This window comes from Miniopterus schreibersii (genome assembly GCF_964146895.1).
Source record: "Miniopterus schreibersii genome assembly, chromosome: 8".
In the NCBI taxonomy this organism is placed as follows: Eukaryota; Metazoa; Chordata; class Mammalia; order Chiroptera; family Miniopteridae; genus Miniopterus; species Miniopterus schreibersii.
In genome coordinates, this window is record NC_138109.1 from 33,675,708 (window position 1) to 33,693,233 (window position 17,526).

General features: G+C 38.8%; 1 protein-coding gene across 2 annotated transcripts in view; it reads right to left on the bottom strand.

The window, feature by feature from the left end:
* USP24 (ubiquitin specific peptidase 24) overlaps positions 1-17,526 on the bottom strand; it is a 115,259-nt gene that overhangs the window by 13,177 nt on the left and 84,556 nt on the right. For both annotated transcript variants that reach the window (XM_081144427.1, XM_081144426.1), the window contains exons 46-61: positions 16,633-16,715; positions 16,130-16,271; positions 15,788-15,907; positions 15,152-15,372; positions 14,594-14,718; positions 13,189-13,330; positions 12,238-12,388; positions 11,183-11,278; positions 10,419-10,522; positions 9,438-9,551; positions 8,043-8,139; positions 5,590-5,706; positions 4,818-4,910; positions 3,222-3,324; positions 1,576-1,697; positions 576-689 (exon numbers count right to left, since the gene is read on the bottom strand). In XM_081144427.1, the coding sequence (XP_081000553.1) occupies positions 576-689; positions 1,576-1,697; positions 3,222-3,324; positions 4,818-4,910; positions 5,590-5,706; positions 8,043-8,139; positions 9,438-9,551; positions 10,419-10,522; positions 11,183-11,278; positions 12,238-12,388; positions 13,189-13,330; positions 14,594-14,718; positions 15,152-15,372; positions 15,788-15,907; positions 16,130-16,271; positions 16,633-16,715 (1,944 nt within the window). The remainder of the gene's footprint in view (positions 1-575; positions 690-1,575; positions 1,698-3,221; positions 3,325-4,817; positions 4,911-5,589; positions 5,707-8,042; positions 8,140-9,437; positions 9,552-10,418; positions 10,523-11,182; positions 11,279-12,237; positions 12,389-13,188; positions 13,331-14,593; positions 14,719-15,151; positions 15,373-15,787; positions 15,908-16,129; positions 16,272-16,632; positions 16,716-17,526) is intronic.

The following is a 17,526-nucleotide window of genomic DNA, read 5'->3' on the forward strand; positions in this document are numbered from 1 at the left end:
GAACCCTATTTTTGATTTTTTAAATGTTGCCCAGGGGGCAATGATCTGAATTGGTATACCTTTTACACAATAATGGTCACAGAGCATTATTAACTATGAAGTATTATTCTTAACAGTTAAAAATTGAACCAAATGCAAACGTGTTGCTAATAATCATGGTAATGAGAAGATGAAATATTATACTTACAGGTAACTTTTAATGATATGGGAAATATTTATAATGTTAAGTGAAAAAAAGCAAAAAATCATAAAGACAATAAAATCCCAATTATGTTAAAACACATGCATAGAAAATAAAAGGGAAATATAAGAATGTTCATGGTGATTGCCAGTGAATGATGGGATTTTGAATTCTTTTTTTAAAGAACTCACCAGCATGGCTCAGTGGTTGAGTGTCGACCTATGAACCATGAGGTCACGGTTCGATTCCGGGTCAGGGCACATGACTGGGTTGCAGGCTCCATCCCCAGTAGGGGGCGTGCAGGAGGCAGCCGATCAATGACTCTCTCATCATTGATGTTTCTCTCTCTCTCCCTCTCCCTCCCTCTCTCTGAAACCCGGCCAGCTGGTCCTACCTTAATGAAGTGCAGCATGGTGAAGGAGAAGTGCTCGTTGCAGAAGCAGCAGTACACCACCATCTCCATGAGTGCCAGGAGCGAGCCCGTCAGCTCTCGCAAAGCGAACATCACCTATGGGAGGGGTAAGAGGAGAAGCTCTTCTCGTGTCTGTTAATTGTTGATAGGCTGTTTCTGGCTTTGACTGAAACTTACTCAGATTTACTATAATCAACATTGTCTCAAAATAGGGTTTCTTTAACTCCATGGATAGGTTTCAGGGTATCTAGGTCTGTCTGAAATTTAACACAATTTTGTGCAAATGTGCACCTTTTTCTTGAGTCACTTTCATCAGATTTTCAAAGGCAAATGCCCTCCCCAAATTAAAATAATTATTGATAAATCCAAGAGATACCACAATGCTTAGCTTAAAAAAAGACATAGAGCATAGCATTGTTAATGTAGTTAAAAAACCAGTATGACATATAGGTTCATACGTATATAAGCCAAGTTATGGAAGGACTGGAAGACTAAATTCTCAAGAAGGGGTAGCTCCGGGTGGAAGGGGAAGTGGCCTGGGCTGCACACAGGCCACACAGAGTGCTGTGAGTAGCCCACTTCCATACTCCTGAGGTTTAAATATCATGTGTGCTTCAGAGGTGTAACACTTCAGGACCAGGGACACAAAAGAGACTGGGAACAAAACCTCTGATAATAAACTGAGTAACTGTGATTGGTGAGGTGCATTTACCTATTGGGACGTAGGGGAGTAATTAGCTGGGCCGGACCTGGGGGTCCAACTGTTGGTTGAAGAGAGGACTAACACATAACATTCTCTTCTACTGATCATTTCCTTCTGACATATACACAGGAAGAAAAATTAATTTCAAAGAATCATTGCTTCTCTTAATACCCTTCTTCATCAGAATAACACACAAAATATAACTAATAACAAAAGGAGAAACTATATTTCGACTAGGAGAAATGAAGAGAAAGTGGCTTTAGAAGGACAAGGACTTACCTCTAACAGGTACGGTTTCCCTTCAGACAAGAACAACAAGGCTTCTACCTCCTCGTGCAGGGGCAGCAGGGGGCTGGAGGGAGCAATGCTAACAGGCGGCCGCTGTTTAAATGCACCAGGAGCTTCAGGAGACCAGAGAAACAAAGTCTGTCTCACTTGCTGCTATTTCGTGAAATAGACACCAACAGGGTCAAGCCGTTCTCTCAGGATTCACACACACAACTGCTGAGTGCTCACAACCGGCTCTCTCAGTCTGGTGAGGAAGCCAGATGTGTACACAGGCAAAGTGTTTACCTCTTTCATTGTCAGCCTAAGTTGTATCTCTAGAATCCCAGTGATCCCCACCCAAGACAATCCTTCCAAGAAGTAAAAATATAATCCTTCTATGGAAAAAATGCCCACTGTGACTCTGAAGAGACACTGGGCGAGACACTTTTGTCCCCCAACCACCACTTATGCTAAGCAGAATTAACCCATATGGAAGGGGTTACCCCATGTGCTAGAAAAGCAAGAACTCACACTATTTTCTTTTACAAATCTACCTTAATTCATACTTAGGCAGCTTTGTCTCTTTAGATGAATGAATCAGATTTAGGAAGCAAACGCTACCTCAAACCATCCAAGGGCTCCCCCAAGGTCTCTTTAGAGTGTCAGTAAGCACTTCCAGACCAGAGTGATGAGCTGTGGTTTTTATCTAGTCTCCTGTGTTCAGATCTTACTGGTCAGACTACACTATAATTCAACCGCAGCCTCTGGGGTCAGAAGCTTGCATTCACACACTGGCTGCTAGGTCACTTACTAGCTGTGAGACTTGTGCAAGTTATTAAACCTCTCTGTATCTTGGTTTCCTCATTTACAGAAGGGGAAAATATCTTTCATAGGTTTGCTGAGGGGATTATAAACACAAAATAAACTAAAAGGATCATGGACAGGCACAGTACACAGAAAACACTGGATATTTTTCAGCAGTTTTGTTGTATTATTATTGCTACTGCTGTTGGTGCTGACATGACAAGGCCTAGGAACAGTACAAAAACACAGTACAGACAAGTTAGAACAGCGGATAACCGTATAGGACAATCTGTGTCTTTGGTCTATTAAATGAGGACTGAACTACTGGTTGTGGGTGACAAAGCTAGAAATGTTACCTACTATACTATATATTCAAATACATTTCAGTGACTTAATTTACAGGTGAAATCCCTTTGTTTTTATAAAGTAGTTTAACGGTTTACTCATTAACCCTCAGTACGCCTGGGGGGTTATGTTTTTAATATCTCCATTTTATATTAAGAATTAGAGGGTGAGGTGGCTTGGTCAAGTTCACACAAGCTAGGAGACTCCAACCCACATCTTGGCAATTTTAGCACTAGATCAGTTGTTCCAACTAAACTCTGAATTAGCCTTTAATCCTACCAGAGGTTTTCAAATATTTACATACCCTTCGGCCAAATAAATGATTCACTTTCCCTTGTGACAAACTAGTAAAATAAAGTGAAGTTTAATGTGAATTAAAACAATATCAAATAGCCAAGTGAGGAACAAGTACTATCCACTTAATTGCTAACATTGTTACCCTCCACGCACTACTGACAAATTCGGTTCCTCTTCATTTTTCTGATGTATTAAAGATATGTTAAGCTTACCAACATTCCTCTGGGAAGAGACATCTGAATGCAAAACAAGCAATGCCACTGTGTTGTGAAGATTCCCAAATTCTCGGGCTTGTGCTGAACTCCATCGCCGTATCTGTTGTCAGAGAACATGAAGTGGACATTTGTGTTGTGATTAGAAATAACATGACGAGGAAGGGAAAGGACGTGCTGCTTCATAATTTGGTCCACAATTACGCCTCAATGTTTGATAGTAAAAGAGGTCAAAGTACAAGAGGTCATAGGTTTTAAGCTAGCTTAACAGTGTTTTCTCCCTAAGACATATTAACTCATATTCTGAAACAAATTCACTCATGTATTCTAATTTAGGTATTGACTGCTTACTCTGTGCCAGGTAATGGGGAAGCCCATGAGGCTGGAGAGCTGGGGGCCCGGCCCTCCTCCACCACTCACTGTGCTGTGCGAGTGGCCAATTCTTCACAGTAACACTGCCCCGCCTCTTGATATATAATGGCAGAGATAACCTATCTGCTCTGGCCACTTTGTGGTTGTGATAACTAAATGAAACCTTAAAAGTGAAAATGTTCTCAATGCTATGTGCTCCATAAATGCAAAACAATACTGATCATATGTGCAGCTGAATCACAGTGAATTTAAATCAACCACCATTGTCAATGGAACTGCTGAAGTGGAAGAGCTTGAGTGAAAAATGGATACTGTAAATCTCAACATAATATCCTTATACTGAGTAGGCTCTGGTGCCAGAGCTTGCTTTTTAATACTGGAGAAAGCAGCATGGGCAGGTAGGAAGCTGAGAGGAGGCCTAAGTGGCACGTCTGTCTCCCCGAAAAAGGAAGGAAAACTCTTATGCGATGCATTACATACAGGGGACACCAGAGCTGGGTCTGAACCTGGCTCTACAATACTAGCTTTGTGACCTTGAACAAGTCACTTAACTTGTCTATGCTGTAATTCCTGCCTGCGAATGGGGATGAAACTCCCTATTTTACTGAACTGCATCAGTGGTATAGCATATAAAGTGACCAGTTGTGTCTGGCACATAACACACAGGCACTCTATAAATACTATTTATCATTACTGCACATTCACATGACGTGTATTTTAAATCTATCAAAAAAAGAAACATAATGGACGGGAGAAACACACTAATATAGAAAGTCCAACCGGAGAGCCATTTTCACATATATTTAACCCTATTATTATAAAACAAGTTCCCTTCATTTTCTGAATACGAGCAGTAGTGTATCTGCAGTAACATCTTTTGGTGCGTAACAGTACAATTTCACATTTGAATTCTGGCCTTGTTATCAGCAGCTCAGAAGAGACTGCCACCTAAACAGTCTTGCTCACAGTGCCAGAGAGCAAGTGGAAGACCCAATGCCACCAGCCCTTCATATTTTAACTGATAATTTAGCTTAGTCATTTCCAAGGGTTGTTGTTATTAGGAAATTCTCAGAAAGCTGTAAAAATAATTGAACTACAAAGAATTTTAAAGTCTATGTAGTACTAGTACCTCGACTCTTATGAAATTAAAAATATCACCTACACAGAGGAGTAGAGTGATTACGAAACCCACAGCCACTCAATGGGCAGTAAAGCAGGCATTACCTGATTGTTCTGCCGAGTGGCCCCTAGAAGAAAGCTGATCATATGTCGCAGAGCTGAATGCCGCAGAAGGAGGTCTCCAGCCCTAATACCTTGCTGTCACAAGATATGGAGAATGACAAGTTATATTCCTATCCAGACAAAACTTAGTTTTATTTATTTATTTTTAAAAAATATATCTTTATTGATTTCAGAGAAAGGAAGGAAGAGGGAGAGAGAGATATAGAAACATAGTGATGAGAGAGCCATTGATTGGCTGTCTTCTGCATGCCCCTGACTGGGGATCGAGCCCGCAACCCGGCATATGCCCTGACCGGGAATCAAACCATGATCCCCTGGATCCTAGGCCGACGCTCAACCGCTGAGCCATGCCTGGCCGGGCCAAAAATTAGTTTTAAAAACAGAGTTAAAAGAGAAGTTTTAAGGAGTCAGTAAGTTTTGAAATGCTATAATTTACATATAGAAAATACCTTTTAAAAAGCTAATTTAAAAAACTCTTGAGTTCCAACAGCCTCACATTGCTTCACAAAGGCTACAAAACATGTAATTACACTAGTTTTAATGCAGTCTGCTGTCAGTGAGTAACTACACCTACCTGTATCCAAATTCTTGAAAGTAATATAACCCATGAATTAAGGTTTTAAGAATAAACAGTCTACCGTATCATATAAATCCAATACTGACCAGTCTATATTTTTTCCATGTACAGAATTCTTTTAGACTATACATAGTCTATCCTGTATTACAAAAATATATTAGGAAAAAAATCATTTACCTTTTGTACAAAAGTGTTGAACAGGAAGAAGTACTGAGCACAGTTTTTACAATTTTCTGGGACATCTTTATCCAACAGAGCAAGTAGTACCTCCAGTAACTGATGAAGGCTTTTTAACTGGTTAGAGGAAAGACGAAATTACATAAAGAAAAACAATGTAAGATAGACATTTGCAACAGGATTAATTTGAAGTAAATCACCATAAGAACAAAAGGAAAGTCTGGTTGATACAATCCAGTCTCAGATTCAGATGGATTTATGCTTTGGAGAGCAAGAACAGAATGATCAATTTTACCTGCTAGGGGAAGGTTGGTACTATAGAAATATTTCAAAGGAAAGCCTAGTTTTGTTTCCTAGATTTCAGAGTCAAGGGCATGATTCTATAGCCTAATGGGCACATTTTCTGTAGAGCCAATTCCTCTTTGTCTCTTTAAAAAAGGTGGGGTTGGGGGTGGTTAAAGGAAACCTATTTCTGAATCCCTCCCTCCACTATGCTACTTCTTCACATAATCACAGATGCAAAGAATAAAAAACACAGACACAGGAATAGGGCTAGAAATCAAGCCAATGGAGCAGATGGAGCGCAACAGCCTGACAGAATGACAACGGCAATATCGACTCAACTGTGAACTTACTTGAAAGCCCGCTGACGCCTCATGGAAAGCTTTGAAAAACATTTTATTTGTTTAGAAACCATTTTGGTTATCACATTGCTTCTTCTTTCCCTCCCACCCCAACTGCTTTTGGAAAAGTCCCTAGAAATTCATCTGTGATCTGAGAACGAAGACCAGGCTTACTATTCCTGTTGACTTATTTCCTTTGAAGATGGTGTTCATAAGACTTTTAAAATACTCCCATCCATCCTGTCACACCCATTATAAATAAAGTAAAATCTAGCATTTACATAGCACTTCATTTTCAAAGTACTTTACAATACAAAGTGGGTGGCAAGAGGCACCATTTCCTTAAGAGGGAAAACTGACATAAAATGCATCAGCTGGATCTGGATATTAAGTAGAATTTACTGAGGCAAACGGCTTCCACGCTTTAGTCCTGCACCAATCCTTCCCTTTCTACCACCTGCAGTCCTGTCTTTGGAGGTCGGGGGGGGGGGTGCTAGAGCGTGGCCTGCCCCCATCTGTAGGGAGATGCACTAATTCTGCCTTTACCTTTAGTCTGGGATGGTGCATGGGAGAAGAAGGAGAGTGAGAAGGCTCTCATGTTAAATATCTTAGAAAACGTCCACGAGGTGTTTCAGAGCAAAGGTATCCAAACTGTCCTAAGCAGCTCCCAGTGACCTATTTTATATCTTCTGCATCCAGGTAAGGTTTGTTTGGAAACTGGTTCTGCTGTTTAAGCTGGTTGAAAACAACAGCCTTAGAGTACATCTCAACTTCCTTATGATTCCTGGATTGAGAGACAGTCTTCTGGGTCTTTCCTAAGGGGCATATTTGGCCTCCTTCTTCATTCTGGACTGAGCAGAGCTCCTGAGGAGGTCTGATCTAACAGTGCACCCCGGGTCAGGCAATGTTGAAGAAACTAAGTCCTTGGGTGTCAAGCGCTGTATCTGGATTAAATATCTCCCTTAAAGAATATGCTCCAGGTTGCATCACAAAATCAACAACTGTATTTGAAGCAGCAATTTCTAGAATTTGCATTTTTAGTTCATTGAGGCACACAGCCTCCAGCCAATGTTTATAAGGAGCCAATTAGTTTTGAAAATAACATTTTTCAAAGTTTTCCATGTAGTGTCAGCTGTTTGAAACAGCAAACTTGGGAAGTAACTGCTCTATTTGCTATCACTTAATAATAGACTGAATGATCAGATTTACAATGTATGTCATTTATTTCCCTAAGTCTCAAAATCTTTAGGGACTGAGGATGGTAATAAATACCATGGTTTGCTTTGGCATGTGTAGAATTTTGAACCAGAAAATGTTACAGGAAATAGGCTTAGGAAGAAGAAGAAATTCAGAGGAAGAGGAACAGATGAGGGAATAATGGAAATCAATGAAGGAACTATCTGGGGCATGGCATGGTTGCAACTGCAGGTTTCGGCCACAAAAGAGCTTATGAGGAAAGAGGCAAATCAGGGGTGCTCAAAATGTCTAAGGGTCTAGACTAGAGCCTCTAGACTCAGGTTAGTCTCAGTGCAGAGGGATCTAATACAAACTCTTGAGAGAAAACTTTGAAAAGGGCATGTTCTAGAGAGAAAATTCTGAAGCAGACCAAAGCAGACCTCAATTCCTGGCCTACCTTGGTTTCTGGGATATGAGGAAGAAAAGTCAGAATGCCTTCTACCTGGCATTCATCAGAAAGTCGGGTCACAGAGGGTACATTTTATGTGGCAAAATTACCAGGTTGCAATCCTAGGCTCTCTTTCTTATTATGTGCAATTTTAAATGTTTGGTAAAAACAGAATGTATAAATAAAAATTTAAATACGAGACTGACCTTATCCTGATAAAACAAGGCACTGTCCAGGGTTTTCTCCAGAATGGTGGCCACAGCAACTCGTACTTCTCTCACATTGCACTCCAACAAGAATATCCTAAAATAAAGAGAAGTGTGGTGTAAAAAAACAAGACAGATTTCTATCAGTCAACCTTCCCAGCATGGGTCCCACCTACAATCCAAGAAACAAAATCACTCCAAGATGTTAGTTGAGGACTTTTGAAAGTGCTGGCACAGCTCGCAGACACTGGGAAGAGGGAGGCCGGACAGGAAAACAAGGCCTTGAACCCTGGAAAGTCTTTCCTCCTCCTTCCTCTCTTCCCCTAAAGTGAGTGTCTGGATAAATATAAATTTGGACTTAAAGAGATCTGAAAGCAAAGAACCTAGAATTTTATAAATCCTGTTCACTCAGGAGCAGTTCTCTTGCACCCCTTCAATTTCTCAGAGTAAGATACTAGTTAAAGTTCCCAGGAAGGACAGCACCTCCGACTCCCTGTGCACTTATATTTCTATCCTTTTCCTTCCCTTTCCTCTCCCTTCCCCAACCCTCAGCCCTAAAAGTGTTTGAGGCTAAAGAGGCCTGCTTCCCTCTTTTTTTCTTCTATAATGATGATACAGCAGTTAAGGTTTACCAGGCAACTACCATACACCTGGCACTTCTCGTGTTAGTCAGATACCACACTGTGCACTGCAAGTGCATTATCTAATCCAATCTTTTACAACTGGTGTGTAGACGAGGCGGCCTCAGCTGCGGTGGAGGGTACGGCCAGGCAGAAACATCTGCACTCTGGGCTGGGTGGTGGAAATTATATTCAAGGTCTTGTGGGTTATGATAAGAATTTTGGATTTTATTATGAATGCGATGGGAATCCACTAAACATTTTTTTTAAGTAGGAAAGTAACATGATCTAATTTGTTTTAAAAAGAACACTTCTGTTGCTGTATGGGGTAGATGGGAGGAAGGAGAGGTGGAGATATCAAGCAGACAAACAAATGAATATCTGATGCACAGACCTAGAGATGAAGGGGATGTGGGACCAAGAGTTTCGGTTAGATCTCTAAGTTGCCACCAGACTGTGGGGCCCTGAGGAAAGGGGCTTGTACTTCAGGTTTCAGGACATAGTTGCCTGGGAGCACTTGGCTATCTGCAAACATGTTCTCCTTACATTCACGGAACACCTTGTCTGAGTCTAGTCCAACAGAGATGGTTTTGGAAAAAGTGATTTTGAAGTCACCTGAATAATTTCCTCACTGCGTTATCAGTGAAGACAGTTTAAAATCGATTCCAATCAGAAAAATAATTTCAAGTTGAAATAAAAAGAGCAATAAGAAACTTCTGCTCTCAATCACTGGACGAAACACAACTTTATTTTAATTAACAATCTTGACACTTACTTTATCAATTCTCGTCCTTCAGAACTAATAAAATATTCAACTAGCCACTGACAAGCATCAAAACTTTTTGAAAGTAATGCTTCAATAGTGGCAATCCATTCTTCAGTGTCAACCCTTTAAAAAAGCAAAGAAAGTGACGTTAGGCGTACAGTCCCAGCAAATAACCCCATGGAGTATCAATTCCATTTTAAATTTTGGGGGTGGGGCGGGGTAGGTAGATGACAAGCTAAATACTCAGTGACTAACTAACATGGCTCCACGCATTGCAGACGCCAGTGCTTTGCAGTCTTTCGTACTTGTGGTGTGACTTATCCCCCTCAACCCCAAAAGAAAAAAGTGTAAAGAAGCTATCTGCATCTTCTTAAAAAAATTTCAATTGTAAAAAAAGCCTGAACATTTTGTTTTGCTTAATTGCCATTCACAAAATGCCTGCTTTCTACACTTTTATATTTTATTGTTACAATCATTAATATCCTTATTTATGGAATACAAATATTTGGACAGAAAAAAAGGTGTAATGGCTATACTACCTATGAATTACACCACCCCTCTCTAGTCCCTTGTGCCCAGAATGGTCCACAGAAACAAAATGGAAATAGTGTGCAATGTGTAGACAGCTGGAGCAAATTTCACAAATGAAAGTAACCAAATAAACTTTCTTAGTCAATCCTATGCCAGACACTACAAGAGAACATCAGGATCTTTAATGCCAGCCCCATCCCCATAATTGGATATGATTCTGCCCAATTTCTAAAGACGTACAGCATTTATGCCTTGCATCAGTTATTGCCCTATTTAATCTATTTCCCTACTGGATCAGAAATTTCTTAGAGACAGGAGCCATTAACCATCTAAGTACATTAGGTAGTTTCCAACTACCTAAAACAATGTTTCAAAAAGCTGAATTTATAAATTCAACTTTAACTGAATTAATCAGTGCTTTTTTTTTTGCCGCGACAATCAAAACATACCACTTCTTACCTGAGTTTTTTCTTTGTCCGTAGATAAGTTTGAAAAAGGAACTGAATGGCAAGCTGTAAGCTTACCTTTGCCATGCAAGGATAGTATGGATGCTTTAATTTAGTCTGAGAGGGGAAGAAAAAAAAAGGCAAGATGTTTTTTCACAGAAATTTTACAGATTAGTACCCAACATTATGAACTAAATAATGACACATATGATAAAGTTTAATAATACAAAAAATCTAGCCAGCCATTACAGAAAATGTTCCAGTTAAACTTTAAAAAAGGTTAAGAAAGACACCCCATTTTTTTTTAATGAAGCTCTCTCAAAATAGTCTTTAAACCACAAGATGCTAAGTAATTTACTAAGGAATTGACTAAGAAAGTTTTCCTCTTATTAGCAAATTATAATCACAGTACTCAAGAAAGAGAAGTACTTGGAAGTACTGGTAATGTCTGATAACAAATTAGGAGAAATTAATCTCCACAAAGCCCAATACCCATTGATATCACCTCATGGCTACTCTTACATTCATTATAAAATTTAAACAAGTGTGCTTAAAAAAGTCAGTAGGTGGAAAGCCACAGCCATTCACAACCTGCATCATTACAAATATTGCCTATATTTTAACATTGCTCAATAAATTACACACTTGTTGGAATTTTTTTTCATCTAATCTAAAGGCTAACAACTCAGAGTGAGCATGAGTCCCTGAACACGTTACCTGAAAGGTGTTTAATTATAACCCTTTCCTGCTCTAGTTAACAACCTGGCTAGTACTTACAGCATTCAGTGATGCTAATGACAGCACAAAACTGAAATAGTCACTACTGTACACGTCTCTATTCTTCATAAACTTGAGGTTTTCATCTCTGACCATCTACAAAAGAAAATTAGCAATTATTTTAAAGAAATGGTAAAATATTCAACATGTAGAAGACATTTTTAGTGGTATGTTAGGTTAAAAGGATTCATAAGAACCCTACTGCCAAGCTTTGAATTTTTTAAAACAGAGAAAAATCTTCATTTCAATATATAAGAAGTTGTAAAAGGTGAATTATTATTCATTAAACCAAATCCTTTTGTAAAATTTAGGAAAACCACCATGTGAAGAACAAGTGAAGTCTCACCTATTATTTTCGGTATAATATAGGGAGAAACAGAGCTTTCCCAAGTACAACCAACTCTTGTGCTCTCCTTGATTCAAATGGCTTCATTCTCTCTCAATCCCTCTTAATGAAAGACTCCATATTTTCCTTAAATTCCCTGGTCTGGCTACTCAGCTTCTGATTAGTGTAGAAAGTCTGGACTGGGTTGTTGGACAGTTCTGAATTTTAATCCTGTCTCTGAGACACTAGTAAGTTTTTTTTCCTTTCCTGAGCCTAATTTTTTCCATCTGAGAAATTGGAAGAAAACCTTCTATTCCACAAGAGTGTTTTAAGAATTAGGGATTTGTTTAAAGCATGTAGCATAGAGTAGGTATTCAATAATTAATGGTCATCACTGTCATATTAGTTTTACCCAAAAGTTATGAACTTTAATTTTTCTCTCCAGATACAGAAAGTTTATTTTAACAATGTGTTTCTTTACTGCCCGCGTCCTCTACTTATTGATCTCTGGCATCCTATAGCCACACAGAGAGTGGTGATGGTGTGGCCTATTTTGAGTCTATTGCTGCCTCTGTGACTTGAAATGAAAGATTTGTGACATAGGTGGGTAAGAAGATGCGGCACTAGAGGTACAACTAAGTCCACAAGATGACCAGCAGGAGTGCTTCTTGACATATGAGATGGATTTTGATACCATGTAAATTTTCTCCCTTAGAATTATAGTTCTTACCTGATATATTCGAACAGGCATTTTCTCCACAAACAGTCCTTTCTTCTCTCCTTTTTTAACCAGCTTGGTTAGAATAGAGAGCCGGTCATTGTTAGGCCTATGGGGCCGAGGAGATGACTGAGGTGAAATTTCTGGTGAAGATGGTGCTGACCTAAGAGACGAAATCAGAAAATGGTCTCATGTAAAGTGGCTATTGTTTTAGTAGTTCCTATAACCTGACAAACCTACATAAACAGGTTACTGTACTTAAAAATAAACTATATTTTCTTTTCTTTTAAAAATTTTTATTTTTGTTTAAAGTATTACAGATGTCCCTTTTTCTCCCCAATGACCCATTCACCCCCGTTCCTTCCCCCTCCCCAGTCACTCTCCCCACCATTGTCCGTGTCCTTGGGTTGTGTATATATGCATATAAATTCTTTGGTTACTCTCTCCCCTTTTACCCCCCCCCGCACTGCTGGTGGGAATGCAGACTGGTGCAACCACTATAGAAAACAGTATGGAAGTTCCTCAAAAAATTAAAAATGGAGCTGCCGTTTGACCCAGTGATTCCACTCCTAGGAATGTATCCTAAACTATATTTTCCTAATTCAATAATTTAAATTCAAATTCACAGAGAACAGGATAAAAAAAACCTTCTGACAGCACTGATATAGTGCTTATTGTGTTCTGAACATAAAGTGTATTCAATAAATGCCGAGATGGAAAGATCTCACTTCTAGAAAAAAATAATTTATATGCATATTTCTAAATACAAAATAACTTTTTGACAAGGAAGTCATACCAGGTAGCAATAAGAGGAAAGAAAAGGGGTAGAGCAATTTACTTATTTTCTTTTTAGAATGTCTCTCTAGTTTAGCCAATTACATTTAAATACCAAACAGCATACTCTAAAGATCACAGTATCACCTACTGAGACCTCATAGCAAATTACACAGAAAAGACACTCACAGAGAGAGATCCTCAGCTTCCTGCCGTACAACGCTGACTCGGCTTTTCTTTGGTAACACTGGGGAGTTCTGATCAGATACCCGCTGGTAGAAGAGCATATACGCATTCCAGTATCTCCGGCGAACATCAGTATATGGGTTTGCTTTAGAACAAGACATTAAGAAAGAAGTCTTTGTAAATAAAATGTTTTCTTATCTTGACAATCTAAAACAAAGGACCCATAAATTCAGCAAGTAACTACTTACTAAATTTGTTAAATGCAAAGTGTAAGTAAAATGTGTGTCTTTTAATTTATTAAAAATATATCTTTATTGATTTCAGAGAGAGGAAGGGAGAGGGAGAGGGTCATTGATCGGCTGCCTCCTGCACGCCCCCGACCAGGGATCGAGCCCACAACCCAGACATGTGCCCTGACCGGGAATGGAACTGCAATCTCCTAGATCCTAGGTCGATGCTCAACCGCTGAGCCACGCCTGGCCGGGCAATGTGTGTTTTTTTAGAGTACTGCTTAGAATTACTTGGAAGGTGATACTGAGGGCAGGGAATAAGGAAGTTGTATGGTAACACAGTAAGAGAAAGAGGGTAAATACTCCTGGGTAAGTCTAAATTTAATCAAAAGGCAAGTAACATCTAAAAATAAATTTTGTGGCACAGGATGGGATTATAATTGGCCTAACTTAATCATTTTTGCATAGAACAGCCAAATCTAGGTGAATTCTGTTAAGATACTATATCCAACCATTAACGGCTGCTAAGATTAGATGCATGGTTACTATGGTATGGCATCAAATCTGATACAGTGAATCTAATATAGGCAGAAATCTTAAAATGCTCCCAAACATTTCAAAATCAGGTTTCAGAAATGGTAAGGCCTCTGCAAAATGTCTTTTCTTTAAGGAGCAAATTCTGAGTGGGTTTTGTGACATATTTTTCCTCATACCTTTCCCCTGAGGTGGGGTTGTGGAAAGACTCCTTTGCCACACTGCACAGTATGGTTTTCAAAACACAGATGCTAAAAATGTCTTCTCTAATCAATCATAGCTCCAAATAAGTGAAAAGGAAATCTGAAAATTTTAGTGGATAATCACTTCTTTTGAAACTATTTTTAATGTTGGAATTCTGCTTTCATTAGTTTCTCTTTGATGTTCATTTCTTTCACTTAACTCTCATCTCCCCCCTGCACCCTAAGGCTCTTGTAAGAAATGATTTAAAACCTTGTTTGCAAGCAGTTTGAGCATTTTCACTCTGGCCATCAGAGTTGATGGATCTATACAGCTAGAGCAGTGGTATGTAAAAAGAATAAAATCGATTCTGTTTTATGTAAAGAAAATGGCTTCCAATTTGATAGAAAATCCTAACTCACAAAAATGAAACTCATGGAAAATACCCATTTGTAAATACTTACTTTGATCATAAACTTTTGGTCTATATTCTCCTCCAAAGCATTCGTATTCCAGGGTCTCGTCATTGAGGTCAAATTCTTCTATAACTGTGTCATTAAACTTATACCACTTTCCTTTTCCACATCCCCTAGAGCCCAAGGATGAAACAAACATTACAACAGAAACCAAACACCCCATCTCCAGTATTCATCTCTTTGGACTGTCTACAAATATAGCAGGTGATTACCATTTGAAAATACCTAAGAAAAATATAGCAACAGTTATTCTAATTTCTAAAATAACTTTTCAAATTGAAGGCATAAAAACAGTTACAGTAAGTTTTAAAAAACCAATAAAAAATAAGACCAAAGAACAATGCAAAAGCTTCTTTGTATCATAACAATAAGTGTAGGTGATAAAGGAGGACAGGGGAACAGAGAAGAGATATACAGGAGGGCAGGGGGAGTGGAAGAGTGATATACAGGAGGGCAGGGGAGCAGAGGGGAGACACACAGGAGGGCAGGGGGAGTAGAGAAGAGACACTGGAAGGGCAGAGAGGGGTTGGTGGGAGAACCTCTTACCGCCTATCCTTAATGAAGGAATAGTAGTGGCCTGCATGTGCCTGCCCACTGTGTACAATGACACCGACAAGTTCATAGTTTTCTGTGAGGGCAACTTTCTTTCGTGGGGACCCTCCACCTCCCTGATCCATACTTCGCCCATTTTCACCAACTTCAGAAGACGAATCTTGGCGAGCCATTCCTGAAACTGTGTAAGGCTCCATGTTTAGCATCCAGGGAAACTATTAAAAGCAAAGAGAGCACATCGATGTTGATTAGTAACATATACTGCCAAACCCATTAACTCAGTCACAAAGACTAGGGATGCCTGTTTTCCTAATTCAAGCTAGGACTACCTCTCCAGGTTAAGCACAAAACCTCAGAATGGCTCAAGTCTGGGGAAGCACAAGTAGCCTCCCATTCGAGCATTAAGGAAAGCATCTGCCTTCACAGCTGACACTAGGGTGCCTTCTGGAAACAAGGCTGATTATTTACAGTAACACTACACAGTTCTACTAGCAAAAGCTGCTCATTCCTCAGAATGCTGAGACCATGACTTTCACGCTTTAAATGATGTTTGAAAATATTAAAAAAACAATAAACAGTGGGTGAGGTAGTAATGGTTATAAGAACTTTCAGGAAAAAAACCCAAGTTACCCTTATCTGTTCATCATATTTAATGGAGCGTCCACTCTCCCAGTCAAATCCAAATCTCATTAGGTGAATGACCAAGACACTTGGTAAAGACTTAATGCAGGTCCTTTTGACTGTTATTCTCTAAAGAAAAGCAAAACCCAGTTATCTCCTTAAAGAAAGTAAAACAGCCAAGCAATTAATACAAAGGAAATAGATTCCCACAGGCCTTTCCCACCCTTGTAAACACAAGTGATGACACAATCTAATGGAAGTAACGATAGAGCTTAAAATTGATCTTACATGAAACACAAAGTACATGAATAAAATATTAATTGTGTTTTATAAAAAGGGCAAATGAAATACCTTTTCTTTACACTTTTCACAGTAATATGCATTACTTCCCTCTAGAACTTCTCCTCTAACAAACTGGTCCAAAGAAATTTCCAAACTCTGACAGGAAGTAACTCCTAGATTGAGAGCCATGAAAGCTTCTTCTCGCTCATATCTGATTAGGAAATAAGAGAAAAACCACAATCAACAATAGAATTTAAAAAGCTTGAAAGTATCATAATACCTGAGATTAAACACAGAAATCAGTGAAATTAATAACATCCTCATCCTTTACAAAGTACACTACCAAATAAAAATACCAATTTTTGACAATTCAGAATTACTCAAAATTATGAATTTTGACAAAGAAATTTTAGAAATTGAAAGCAAAGAAATTTAATTCAATATACACTATATAGATCCCTTGAGAGGTATATTTGCAAGTCTCTCAATAAATGCAAAATTCACCACCTACTAGAAGAATCATTTAAAAATGATAATAAACATTTTTTAACATTAATGACATCTTCACTGACCTGTGAGGACAGTCTTTACAGATCTTCTGATCAGAATAGATGCCCTGAAAAGTATTCTTAAAAATTTGGTCTCTCCCCATTTTCTGTTGGATTAAAAAGTTACAATTTTAGTTGATATGCCTAGAATTTATAGGTTACTTATATAGAATTTTATTTAGACCTAACTGAAACACAGATGTCAATTTAACCACCAAAATAAAATACGTGATCTTGGTAGTTTAATCTGGGAACTAATGAAAGGACTATAACCCATTAGACCCACTGTCAGTAATCCAAGTGCTCAGGAGGAGAGAAGTCAGTCAGAGCTGATGACAAGGACAGCATTCTCCATGACGACTCTGATTCCTTCTGCCCATGACACAATTACCAAGGTAGTAGCAACTTTCCACAATCTTTTTTTTTCTTTTTGCAGACAGAATGCTATAAATATATGTTATTTAAAAACCTGCCTACTTCTGAGAAGAGAGGCACAAGCTGGCAGTGATGGGATCTGTCTATAACTTAGAAGGCAGTACCAGTTAGGCAGTCTGTCATGTTTTACTGGGTACAGGTAGAAAGCTTTGGGTTTAAACATCACCAAAAACAACTTTAAATCTAGTCCTTTTGTTCCCTTTGCCAAAGCAAGACAGCTCTGCACCAGTGCTTATAGCACTTCTCTGAGGCCAGGTTACTACAATGCATACAAATAAGAGTATGCAGATACAAATGGTCACTGTTATGGAGTACAAACTAAGAATTACATACTTTATCAAGTGTTAGATGAATTAAGAAGAAACCTGTAACCTTAGTGATCTGTGCACGTTTTGATGTTCAAACCCAGAAGAAATGATATATAGTTGTGGTATTCAAGATGATCAATTTCTGATTTGTCAGTTTCATAGCAGTCCCAAATCC